Source organism: Silurus aristotelis, assembly GCF_946808225.1.
Source record: "Silurus aristotelis genome assembly, chromosome: 27".
NCBI lineage: Eukaryota > Metazoa > Chordata > Actinopteri > Siluriformes > Siluridae > Silurus > Silurus aristotelis.
The window spans coordinates 3,098,406-3,111,963 of NC_139600.1; the positions used below are offsets into that span (position 1 = coordinate 3,098,406).

At 41.2% G+C, this 13,558-nt stretch overlaps 1 protein-coding gene across 31 annotated transcripts in view; it reads right to left on the reverse strand.

Moving 5' to 3' along the window:
- LOC310721075 (neurexin-1a-like) overlaps positions 1-13,558 on the reverse strand; it is a 331,556-nt gene that overhangs the window by 11,521 nt on the left and 306,477 nt on the right. For 20 of the 31 annotated variants that reach the window (XM_083532316.1, XM_083532314.1, XM_083532304.1 and 17 more), the window contains one exon: positions 4,866-4,953. In XM_083532316.1, the coding sequence (XP_083388442.1) occupies positions 4,866-4,953 (88 nt within the window). The remainder of the gene's footprint in view (positions 1-4,865; positions 4,954-13,558) is intronic. The other 11 variants (XM_083532317.1, XM_083532313.1, XM_083532315.1 and 8 more) reach the window with 1 other exon arrangement.

A 13,558-nucleotide genomic window follows, 5' to 3' on the forward strand; every position in this document is an offset into this window, starting at 1 on the left:
GCGACAGCAACGTGTAAAAAACCCTCATTGTACCCAAATCTTGTGGCTTTGCTTTATGTTGCATTAAGGATCTGACACCTTTTATAAACGTTAAGGTGAAGTGAACCGATAAATGTCAGGATTCACCTTCGTCTTCGTTTCTCACCAACTTAATACTATTCAAATTCAAACAAATAAATTTGCCGGCCGTGAATGGGAAGCAGTAAAAAGCTTTATCGCAGTAAAACGGCATTTTTGAAACCGCAATAGCGCAAGTTTTTGGTAGATGAAAAAGAAAAAAACGAACCCAAGAAAAACCTCTGTTTTTTTTTTTTTTTTTTTTTTAAGAATTTACATATTTAGAGGCTCATCTACATATTCCATCATGTTCTTTCACTTTATTGGAAGTCTCGCTCTCACTTCAGCCTCTTCCTTATTTCCATATTTCCATGATTTTCCTCTTCATTTTTAACGCCTGATCAAAACATCTCGTTTCCCGTATTTTTTTTTGCATCTTGATGTGTAAGCGTATCTCTTAATTCCTCTCACCTTGTATTTTCAATACTACTTAAGATCGACATTTTGCTTAAATATATTATATCTTATATATAGTTCTGGTATAACACGTGATGTTTTCCAGGCTGCTCAGTCTGCTGGATGTTCAAAATATATATATATATATATATATATATATATATATATATATATATATATATATATATACGTTTTTACTTAAACTGCTCATTTTGCTTAGTTATATATTCTTTCGGTTTCACGTATCTCGCGTATGAGATTAATAATGTAGTGTATATATATTTTTTTAGCATAATGGTGTGTATTTAAAGACATATGCTAAATAAAATACTAAATACTGCTGGATGATATTGATATTTAGTATTAATACTAAATAAAGCTGGCATAAGCTCAGTTCCTCAACATACATTTCACCTTGCAAAAAAACACCATATCAGCAATTATACGTACAGTATTTGTTAACGTGGATGGACAAATCCCTGTAAACAAAATGTTTCCACAGACCAAAAGTCCATGATCGCCATGCTTTGACTTTTGAGGCAACGGAAGAGTTGCTACCAGGTCACACAACCTTTAAAACACCCCTTCCTCTAAAAACACCCCACTAGAGGGTCCGTGAGGATATTTATTTCAAAACCAAAACTGGTCCGTGGTTTACAGACGATTGGAAAAATCCTGCTATAGAACTAACGAAGCTCTCCCGTCAGATTTGCCGTTCCAGAAGATTCATCATCACCGTCTGGCCAAGAATTGAGAACTCGCCATTACTGTGCGATCATGCATTTCGGTCTACAGTACTAACGGAGAAAAAATGGAAAAACGGAAGGAAACAAAGAAGAATCCCGTTCCTGGGAATTCAAAACAAAAATCTCTACAACACGCTTAATCTCTTCTTAGTGCTAAACTCGAAGCTCTTCTCAACTCTCCATGTTCTTCAATCTGAGATTAAATATTGATGGTTCTCATTAACGCACGAGGAAAAGTTACGAAGGGGAGAAAAAATTCGTTAGGTACAGCGAATGTTTCCGAACCACGTTTTCAGCTCGTGCGGAAGGAGAGCAGCTCATTTGTCTTTCCACTTGTCAGGTTTGACATGCTGCTGTATATCTCACCACTTGTCTTTGGGCAGATTTCAAAACTCGGCTCATCTATCGCTTTTGTTCCCGTCCTTCAGCGTGTTGCTGAGGCGGGGATTCGGGCTCGCTGCGGTTTCTCGTGTTCGCTTTGCTGCACTGCGATCTAATCTGGTGCCTGCTGGAAGATTAGCTCCGACCCCTCTGCGCCACCGGAGCTTGCTTTCTTTCTTTTTTTTCCCCGGCTGTAAAAGAAATAGGGCGTGACGATAAATACAGCCAGGGATCGATCTCACTCGTTTGCAGATAGCGCTGCCGCTAGGAACAGGAGGTGGTGATGGGGGTGGTGATGGTGGGGCGGAGTTTGCGTATGATCTACAAGCCTGTTGGACTGACCTTGAGGAGTGAACAGACCTCAATGACATCATAGCATCCCTTTGTGTACTATGGGGTGTAACCCAATACAAATACATTATTCACAGAGCTTAGAAAGCTTGTGTGAACAGTTTACACGGCATCTGGTTCAGACCCAATAATATATGGAGAAAAAGTTTGTGGACACCTGGTTATAAGATTCTTAAGAGGTTTTGGAACATCCCATTCCACGCCTATTTACTCTTACAATGACCTCCATTCTTTTGGTAAGATGTTCCACTAGATTCTAGATGTTGATTGTAGAGATTTGTGGAGATTCCTTCAGCCAGTCATGTGCTGATGGAAGTGAGAAAACTTTGGTTGCTTTTCCAATACATCCCATGTTAAGCAGATCTTCATGGAGCTAGCTTTGTGCACTTTGTGTCAGGATGGAACAGGTTTGGGTCTCCCCATCCGAATGAAGGGAAAACTTTAAGATACAACTGTTTGAGGGGGAACTGCATACAGCTGGGAAAGTCAGGTGTCCCAATACTTATGTTATTCTGGAACACATATGGACAATTGACTTTTATTCTAGTCTGAAATCTAAAGAAAAGAATTCTCGTGGTGGTGATGGTCCAGAATCCAAAATACTTCAAGGCATTGAATCAACAGCAAAAAAGCAATTAGTCCTGGATGGAATGTTGAGCCTCATTTTTTGTATAAGTTTTCCTATTTCAACCCTTACTAGCCCATGCGTATCGGTCCTTACAGGATCTGGATCTTGTCAAAATCTAGACAAAAAAAACAGCGTCCATGAAGGACTCGGGTACAAATTTCGAGTTCGGGAGCCTCAGGGAAACATCCCTTTCTTGGCAGTAATAGATCCCATCCTTTACACGTGGGATTGATCTTGAACAAGTAGAGCAGAATCCAGATATTGATCAGTATACACTGTTAGCGCCCTCCTCCCTCTCATTACCCCCCCACCTGAACTATTGGCTACGATGTTGGTGTCAAGTCACTATGGTGTTTTTTTTTCCCTTTCTATTGGCTTCTGCAAGTGCTTCCCAACTTTTAGATCATCCTCATTTGACCTTGAGTGAAATACTAACTGTGGCATGGTTTTTCCTGACAAAGCAGACCTCAGTTTTGCTCCAGGAAGCGCTACAACACCGTACCGTTTTCTTTCTTAGCACAACCCAAAATTTTTACTTTTTTAAATTACTGTCGTATGGACAGTAACTTTTATGTGGGGTTTCGTGCGAAGCCCAGATGAGTTGGGACTGTAAAATCATTGGATTAAATTATTCATTCCATTTTTGTGTCTTTGCAACCTCTTTAGACAGAAGCGAGTTTTTAGTTTTATTTCATCTACACAAAAAAGGAGCCCGGAAATGAAGCATGCTTAATTCAAGAGCATAAGGTCAAGTTGTCATCAAGAAGAAGAAGAGCTGTAGACCCGTTTGAAGATCTCATCCAGTGTTACTTGTCAGAGCATTAAGTAAAGAGTTTTGTTGGGTGTTGTGAACGTGTACACACTTTACCACAAAGTGACGAACCAGTAAAGCTGGAGAACAAAGTACAGACTTTTCATCAATAAGGGGCGTAGCCCGCAGGAGCCAAATCTGGCGAGTAGGAAGGGTGCGGATATAATCTCATGTGGCACGTTCTCTGTCGATCATCATGCACGAGTTGCTGAACGGTTTCAATATTTTCCGAACCTCTGTATGTCAGAATAGCACCTTTTTGATATCACCTCGTAAAATTCTTTGAGTTTAAGGTGTTGGAATTCTGATCAGAGAGTTGTAAATTCTAAAAACCATCAGGATACCAGTGGGCCATTCCCCCTCAATGGTTTAGTTGAATAAATGAGATAATTGAGCCACCCTGCATCTGCCAAATGGCATAGATGTACCCAGTAAGTGCTCAGTCACCTGGGACTAACTGGAGGTAGAGATGCATTGGGGAAAATATCGATCATTGTGCCCAGACGATGGAAAAAAACATAGATGAGAAAATCGTTTGGACGAAAACCAAAGACAGGCCTAAAAACATGGATTTTGATTATTCTGAGGTAAGAAACCAGAAAGGATCTAGTCTAGGAGCTAGTTACGTAAGGTAATGCAGCATTCTGCATAGCCTAAGATGACCCTGGAACACAAAGAGTTAAAGGCCTTGCTCAAGGGCCCCAACGGTGGCAGCTTGACAATACCGGGACTTGAACCCCCGACCTAAACCTTAACCACTAAGCGACCACTTCCTCTGATGAGCCTCTTAACTGCTTTCATATCATTCCAGACTATAAAACTCTGAAACGTCTGAAATGTGCTCGAATTTATGCCACCATCACACCCCAGAGTGTTCATTACAACATTGTGCTCGAAGAATCCAAGTGTTTGTTTTCCTCGGAGGTGAGAGAAAGTCATGGTTTAGCACACCAGGGGCATGTCGAATGTAATCAGCATATGTGAACCGAAGAGAACGTAAAAACAACACAATTCCAAATCCCAGAACCGAGGCTCTGCGTATTTAGTAAGACTCACAGACATCACAGACTATGAGAAAATGCTGAAGAGCATCAAGGTGCCATCATTGCTCCAGTCTTCTGTCTTCATTTACACATCATAACTTGTCATGTTCATGCATTAAGCATTAGAGCAAATGTAACAGATGCCACAAAGCCTTTAAGGCATCGCGAGGCATGACTCATTCTTCGAGCTAATGCCGCTAATCGTGCAGATCACCTTTTGGAGAGTGTAAATAGCACCCGTGAGGTAACGGACATACAGGTATAGCAACCTAAGACCTACATAAGATGACGACCGACACTCGAAAACAAGGTCTACGCAGGTTTTATGGGCATTTCATTGGAGCATTTGAAAGTGGAGAAGGATGTCAGAAATAATAAAAGAGATGACTAACCTAACCCACCTGAGCTCGGCTCACACGGGTCGATATCCTCGTCGTCGCTCGGACACTCGGCGGACGCCACCAGCAGGTCATCTGTCGTCTAGAGGAAAGAAAAAGGAAAAATTTCTTCTAGAAACTTTGGAACTAAGAAAACCTGTACAACGGTACAGAACCTGCATAAATTTAACCTGCAATTTCTTTATTTTTTTACTAAAATCATATATAATGTAAGTGATAACAGGAACTTACTTTAACAAAATAAATTGCAACTATAACTGGATAAAAAAACAACAACATTGTTTAATAAATAAATAAAGTCAGGGATGCATCTACCATTACCAGTACTTTATATATTTTATATATATATATATATATATATATATATATATATATATATATATATATATATATATATATATATATATATATATTTATTTATAGGTCTGATAGAGGCGATAAGCAGAGGAGGAGGGAAAACTTGTTTTTTACTATCACTCCTGTACACTACGTATCCCTAAACTTTTAAATTTTTTACTTTTTCCTCTTTGCATATCTTAATTTTCGTCACCATCTTCGATTTCTGGCTTCGCTTCGCCATCTAGCAGCGGTGTCTCGAGCTCGTACCTCTATTTTATGCTCTCAAAAAAAAATTATAAATTGACCGAGTGACCGCTCATACCTCGGAAAACTCATACATTAATGCACTCGTAGGTAAAGGTAATCACTGTATAGCTTTTGGAAGCTTTTGACCTTGCTGTGACCTTTACAATTTTAACCTGATACTGTAGTTACAGTGAAAAGTCCATTCAAATCCTATAAACATTCAACCACTCATTGTTGAGATATTACTCTTGGACGGACTCGGAGCAACATAGTACCCCCACCAACTAGTAGCAGAGGTAGAAAACTAAAATCAACTAAAATGTCATTGCTGTAAGAAAACCTCAAATTTAATAAAAGTAAGCTGAGTGGTCTGGTCCTGAAGCAATAGCAAATGCTAAAAAAAAATGTATCTATTGGATATAATGTCTCCACAAAGTCAGAAATTTTTTTATCTGCAGTCGTTCACTCATGAAATCCTGTAACGTAACTCGCAAGAAGGAAACCAATCAAACAATTTGTAACCCCCGTAGACACCGATGATCTACATCCTGTCATGCAAAGTCAACACAATGGCCGCCAACACCGCAAATCCGATTCGGTGACTCAGCCGAATCATCTCGATCAAATTAGCATTGAATGTGGAGTGCAGTAACTACCCAGAATGCTTTGGGGACGGTGCGGTAGGTGATCTTTTAAGAAGAATGATTTAATTCAGGCTTCAGCACACTAAAAAGTCCAACCTAATTTTTCCCGTCCTTGGTGGAAGTGAAAAGAACATCTAGGAGGTACGGTTTTGGAGGTGGCACCACTCAGGGGGAGAAGGTTTATTTTAAAACACCTACCAGTCTTTCTTCACTAATCTTAAAGCTCCAGAAATAAGTAGAAGGCAGGAGCCAGGACAGGAATCCAACTCCCGAGTGCTTAGATCTTTAGATAGGGTTCTTTGGTTGTTCCTCCAGGGAGAACTGAATATGTGCTTCTAATTATTCCAATAATTTGGAGCACAGCACACCCAGGTACATCCATTGTTGCTTTCATAGTTTTTTAAAAGTTCATTACATCACTCTATTTAAATTCTTTACACTGCAGAATTGGATAAAGATTTCTTTGCTTTTAAAATAATTCCATTTTGAACCTGAAAACATGAAGTATAGTAGAATTCGCCTTGTTAAAGCAGAGGTCCTCCGCCACCAGGTCGTGACCCAGTATCAGACCATGGAAGGGAACTTCAATCTCACTAGATAAGAAACTAAACTTTAAATCAGAAGGTCAAGATGTCGATTCGCAGGACCACTAGGATGTAACTCAGCCTCCAAACAAGGTCTTTAACCTTCACCTGCTCAGTTTGTTTATATGAGACAAAATTAAAGTCGCTCTGGATAAGGGCACATGTTGCTATTAGCTTGCAAAATTGCTCTATGGAATATTTATTTTGTGTGCTTTGCCCTTTAGGAGCACCAATCCAAATTGACTTATGGTGCAATCTGATAGTATTTAATAATTTACCATTTGTGGCTACTGGATTTGTACCGGAAACACAATTTGTACTGCGCAAAACGTGTCTACTTTCTATCTGAAGGACGTTTACAGACAATTTACGACCAATTTTCGTGTATCTATAATACCGGTTGTACCCGATCCGTACCGAAAATAGTTATTTACTATCAATTCAATTTATATTTTAACGTAAAAAATGTTATCGATGATTGAAAGAATTTGCGGAATAAAACCTGAGTTTTCACACATGTGGAGTTCAAATCATGTTTTCCGGTACGGATCAAGTAGCCAAACCCTCCTCCACACATCCCACACCAGTTGGTCTGTGAATGAGACTGGTGTACAAAGAAAAGTTGGAGGCCCCTGGGTTAAGGTACTCTTTTGAGGGGTGGAAAAAAAGCAAACAATTCCATAGAGTTCTTTCTTTCGGCTTCTCCCGTTAGGGGGCGCCACAGCGGATCCTCCGCACGTTTGATTTGGCACATGTTTTACGCTGGATGTCCTTCCTAACGCAACCCTCCCCATTTATCCGGGCTTGGGACCGGCACTGAGAGTGGCTGGGGATGGTTCCCTGACCGGGGATCGAACCCGGGTCGCAGCGGTGAGAGCGCTGCATCTTAACCACTAGACCACCAGGTCCTTATGCTTCAAAAATAGGGTTATGGTTTCGATAAGAATTGATTTAATCTTACTTTCAACAATGCACTATATTCTCTTAAAAGAAAAGCATTCTGTTGTAGACTTTAAATACCCAAAGAATATGTTCCTTCAATGGTCCCTTAAGGCTTCAATGGTCCCTTAAGGTTGGACTTGTTGTAGAGTTTTACATAGGAACAATTTGAGCGTTGTTGAAAGATCATTTGTGGAAGAGTATCTGATAGGGGAACATGGTTGTCATGGAAGGCATGTCGGAATGCTCGATAGCGGAGGTGGATGCAAGTTCTGAGATAAGAACAGTTTATTGTAATAGGAAGCAAACAAATTCACAGGCAATATCAAACACGGAAGGTCGGCCGATTAGTAAACGACAATACAACTATGGGCAAAATGACAGCCACTGAACAAGAATGCTGGATCTACAAGGCAGCATGGGTTACGCGGTGTCCAAGCAAAAAGGGGCTGGGGGGATTCTGACACTGGTATGAGGCTCTATAACGGAAAGCTGGAGAACTCTTAAGGGTTCAATATTCATTCTAAAAAAGAGAAGGCTGCTTTGAGTGGTTTGATGGAAAACACTTTAGACGGTTGTAGGGTTCTACTTCTGTCGTTCTTCCTTTTAGCACAAAGTAAGAGCCTACAATTGCATAGGATATCTGGGAGACCTTAGACTAGGAGACCCAAACCTGTTCCAGCTAACTCTATTAAGATTTGCTTTACACGGGTTGGAATGGAACATCTCCTGCTACCTTAGGGATGAATATTCAATTCAATTTTCTGACTGCACCCAACGCTTTTTCATTCCCTTTGCATCAATACCTGACTTTACTAACTGGCTGAATGAATCTCCAAAAATCTCCCTAAACACACACTAAAATTTGGTGGAACATCTTTCCAGAAGAGTGAAGGTTATTATAAGAGCAAATAGGGAGTAAATGTGAAATAGGATATTCAAGAAATATGTACCAATCCTATGGTTAGGGGTCCAAAAACTTTTTAAATCTAAAATAGTAAAAAAATAAATAGAAAAAAATGCTACAGGGTCCTAATTGGACAGTGGGAGTCAATGTACGCCTTGTGTTTCTTTACCAATCCCTGTTTGTTGTGTAAGGCTTAGTGCTGGGTTTGCTAGAGGGTGTGTGTGTGCGGGGGGCTGGAGGGGTCTGGGCGGTCTTTTGATGCATTCATGCCAGAAGAAGCGGCTGCACTGGCTGTAAATTGAATTCGCCATGCGCAGGGCTGAGATACAGTGTCATCGGTCCAGATGGCAAAGCTGGCGCATCCTGCAGCGCCACATCCATCACTCCTCCGATGTGATTTGTTTTTCCTGGCGGGGGATCCCGCTACACTGTGCCCAAAGACAGAGGTGCTGGATCAATATGCTTCTTCTCCCTCCTTCCCTTCATCTAGCCTAGGTTTTTTTTTTCCTTTTGCTAAATCCCTGTGCAGCTCCAGAAGAAAAGGACACCGCGGTCCATCTTAAAACATCACGTGTCTCACCTGCTTTGTTTTTACACGCCTTATTCCGCTCGAGCGTTAGCGCACCATGTTTTGTATTCCGGTAATGAACTTGCGCTCGAGTGGTTCATTCGGCGCTTCGAGCCAGCTCACTCGAGATGAAGAGCCTTACACCGCTACACAATTCTCCAGATCCAGAACATTGTCTGACAGCTTCATTTGACCTGAATTACAGTCTCTGACCTGACTCATCAAACTGATGACAATCCAATCTCTTTTTCTTTCTTACTTTCTTTCATTTTTATTCTTTTTTTATAAGCCTGGCTAAGTAAGCATAAAGCCTATAACTGAACAACACTGACGAAACTGCAAATTTAATTCAAATTTGGTTTTTAATACAAGAAACGTAAAAGTTTCTGCGCTTATGTTGGGAGTATTTAATGGTCAAACTGGATATATTTCAATTCTCTTGCGTCTTGAGAAAACAGCAAAACTGATGCTAGCAGGACAAGCGACCTATGCAATATGCGAGGTTATGCGAGGTGGTATCAAAAAGTTTTAAGACTCTGTTTAGAAAGAAAGTACTTTATTTTTCCAAGTTTTCACACTATCACCTTCGAAATATTCCCCTTGCACAGCAATACAGTGCTCCCAGCTTTCCTGCCACTTCTGGAACGTGTCCTAAATTTCCAAACGTTTCAAGCACCTTCTAAAATGTCATGCCGGATCTTCACAATAGTGTCAGAACGGCGAACTGGATCTCCATTTTCGGTCAAGAAAGCCTGAGGGAGCCAAATCCGTGAAGTAGGGTTGGTGCGGAATTGAGATCATGTGGATTCTTTTCCGACAATCATTATGCACGAGTTGCCGAAAGGTTTGAACGTTTTTGTCAGTTGAGCTAGTTAAAGGTCTTCCCGATCTCTTCCAGTGATGTTCTTTTACTCTTGAAGCCACTCTCAACACCCTGTCAAACATCTCTGTGGCAGATTTGCCCAATTTCACACAGAATTTCATGTTTGCTCTTTGTTCTAACTTTAAGTCATGTCAAGAAGCTTTTATTGTCATTTCAACCATATAAAGCTGACACAGTACACAGTGAAATGAGACAATGTTTCTCCAGAACCCTGGTGCTACATAAAAACAACAAAGAGCTACATCACAGAGCTAAGAACTAAAATAAGTTGTCCTAGCCACATAAGATGCATGTGCCACCTAGTGTTAATAGTGCAGACAAAAGACAGTGCAAACAGACAATACAAGACAGATAAAGATACACAAAATGCATAATAGCACCAACCATAACTTGCTGTCCACGATGAAATCGCACACGTGATCAGAACAGCATCAGTTAGCACCATATGATTAGCTCTGTTCATTTTAAGAAGAAATCTCTAAAGAGGTGTGACAACTATTAAGACACAAAACATCGAGCAAACAAGAGTCAACCTAATTAGCGAGCTATCATGGCTTTAGCTTCCCTGCCATTTAAAGTAGCGATCAAGAGATCTATGATGGTGTCGAAAACGTTTCGGACGAGCTAGCGTTTGCGTTATTTTTTTTTTTTTTCGCACATTCTGTAGAGTCTCGAGCAGGTCTGGCCTCATTAATCTGTGCAGTCCTGCCAGACCGGGCCGATACCGCTCATTAATCTGCCTGAGCTCGAAAGTCGAATAAAACGCAATGCGCTGTGCATTCAGAGATTAGAACTCTGTGTGGATTTCATCTAATTTTGATGGGCTTTGCAGAGTTAAGCCCAGGATGTGTATCTCTCCTTTCTTAAGATAAATGAAACGGAACGGTTCGAGGGAAAAATTTGGGGCACCAAATTGAAAATATCAATGGCTGCGAGGGCTGACCTGGGAGGGTTTGCCTCATGAAACGCTAACACTTCTAGCCCTTAAAATGACTAATTGCTCAGAGAAAATCAATTTCTGAAAGCGATTTGTGCGAGGGGGCAAAAAAAACGGGTGTGGGCTCAAGACGCCAAAGCAATAAATCTTGCACTATCAGGCTCGACAATTGAAAATTAAAAGTTGAACCGAGGCTAACCTTGATTCCAACAGAGCCACGGAGGGTCGTGATTAGAACATCCAGGTTTTCCGGCTTCAGGGCCAACCATCATCCGTGCTTACAACCCTGTCATGGCGTTCTTCGATCGGTCGAGATTGATAACCCTGGCGCTTAAAATAACCACGCCAGCCTTGTGTCGGAGGAGAGGCTTTATGTCTCTGTAGGCTTGTTGTTAGCGATCCAGGACTGATCAGGTGAAGCAACCTTGACACGCATGATCTCACCCGTTATCTGTGTATGATTTGGATGCTTCTGGTCTCCGAGGACCTTGTTTAGCATAATCAGGATGGTTTAAATATAGCCTTCATGTTTTTCATGGATAAAAAGGCTTCCTATTCCCTAGAGGGCGTCATAAAGGCATTGTGCTCGGTAAAGGTGGGATGCCAGAATGCTTGTGAGTGGTGACCTGTCTCTGTGTCTCTGAGGACCTCAATGTTTCTCACCTCCTTCTGTCTCTTGTTTACGCTCCAGTCGAACGTGATAAATGCGCCCTGGCACACCAAGCAGTTCTTCTAAAGTAGGACTGAAAGTCAAGAGGACATCTGAGGCATCTGAAGGTTCCCTTTTTGTAGCAGGAATTCTTTTTTTTTTTTTTTTTTATTTGGTGAAAGTTTTTGCACCAGGAATTCGACTTCTAACATCAAAGGTGTTTCTACAGTCCAAATCAGAATTGCATTTTTGGTTTATTTTCTGCACATAATTAAAATGAGGCGAAAAGCAAATTGGGTTTCGAACAAATCCTCCAATTATTTATTGGGTTCCGTCGCACAGCGACAAACTAGCCAATGGCTAAAATTCATGAGTCAGGCTATAGACTGTAATTCGGTACAAATGAAGCTGTCAGGGAACTTTCTGGAGCTGGAGAATTGTGGTGAACCAAACAACTCCCTTACTTTCCTCAGTCTCCATAAATTGTATCTCATAATGGACCAGGACCATTCGTTTAGACCTTCACAGACCCAACCATGACAAGAAGAACAAACAAGGGATAATACTACCTATAAGGTAGTTCCTTATAATTGTTTATACCTCGTGACTGAGCCAGTGAAAAAACCTTGAGAGGAACCAGACTCAAAAGGTAACCGTCCTCATCTGGGTGACACCGAATGTCTATTCCATCCTGTAGTAAACTGTTGATATTAATTACAGTTCAAATCTGTCCTCAAAATTCTTCAGTTGCTCAGAGGCTTTATGTATCTTTAGGCTGTAGGTGTGGAACCATCAACCTGAGAAGGACTCCTTCCGAAGGTAGGACACCCGGATGAACCAGGCAGACCCAAAGAGAAAAAAGGTTTGGGACCCTGGTCACTGGAACCTCAGGGGCATGTTTATTCGACAGAAAGAGATGGTGGTGGAATGGTGCACCCTTGGCGATGTGATTCAGGCTACCATCTTCCATACGTCGTTACTGGGGCCACCATGATGCAATCACCATCCAGTAGTAACCCTGCAACTGATGATTTGTGATTAGAGCTTGAAGAAACACCTCGGGCATCTACCGATCCTCCTCCTGAACGCGAAACAAGCAACTGGTATAGACCCCGATGAATTCGCTGTACAGCTGAACATAGGAGGTGAAATCCGATCGCAGATATTCATGATTTAAGCTCCATCGTAGCTCTAAATGTGTATACAAAACACATCCCTGACTGGATGGAAATTGCACAAAAGATTTTCCTGATTGATGCGGCATCCCAGCACCTTCTAATTAAACTATACTAGCATATACAAGCCTTTCGCAGATTCAACTTGGGCTAAAAGCCTCATTAGAAAGCCCCAAAGACAATATATTTTCTCAGCTTGTAACCAGGTCAAACATGGATACATTTAACTCATGCTATCTTTTTTTTTTCATGGGTAAAAAAAAAAAAAAACGGGCCTAGAATGCTTCAGGCCAGACAGCTGTTTTTAGCTATCAGGTGTTACCGGGCATTCTTGGAGGAAGCATTAGGTTGAGTTTTTTTTTTCAAAGCAAAAGCAGCTGTTCACGATCTCGAGACTGGATGCTAAGAACATGAGAATGTAAAAGCGTGCAGATGCTAACTTTTTCTTGTAGATCAAGAGAGCACTGTCACACACTGAGCGTCTAACAAGGCTAACCAGAGGGGTGAATAAATAACGGCTCTCTCGTGGCTTGGGGGAATGACTGTCACCCTCAGGGGGGTTTAAAATTAAAGGAATACATCAGCTAATAATGCTAATGCTGCCAATTAGGTTTCGAGCTAGCAGAAAGGACGGATCTCTAAAAACTCTTAAAGGTTTCGGCGCAACGGTCATTTCTGGTGAACAATCTCTCCAATTAGTTCGGATCTCCTCGTTGTGTGGCAGCGGGGAGCAGTGAATCAGCAGTTGAGTTTCTGGAATATGTGATTAGATGAGTTTAAGCTCAGATCTCAGGAGAGCTTATGTAGACCCTGACA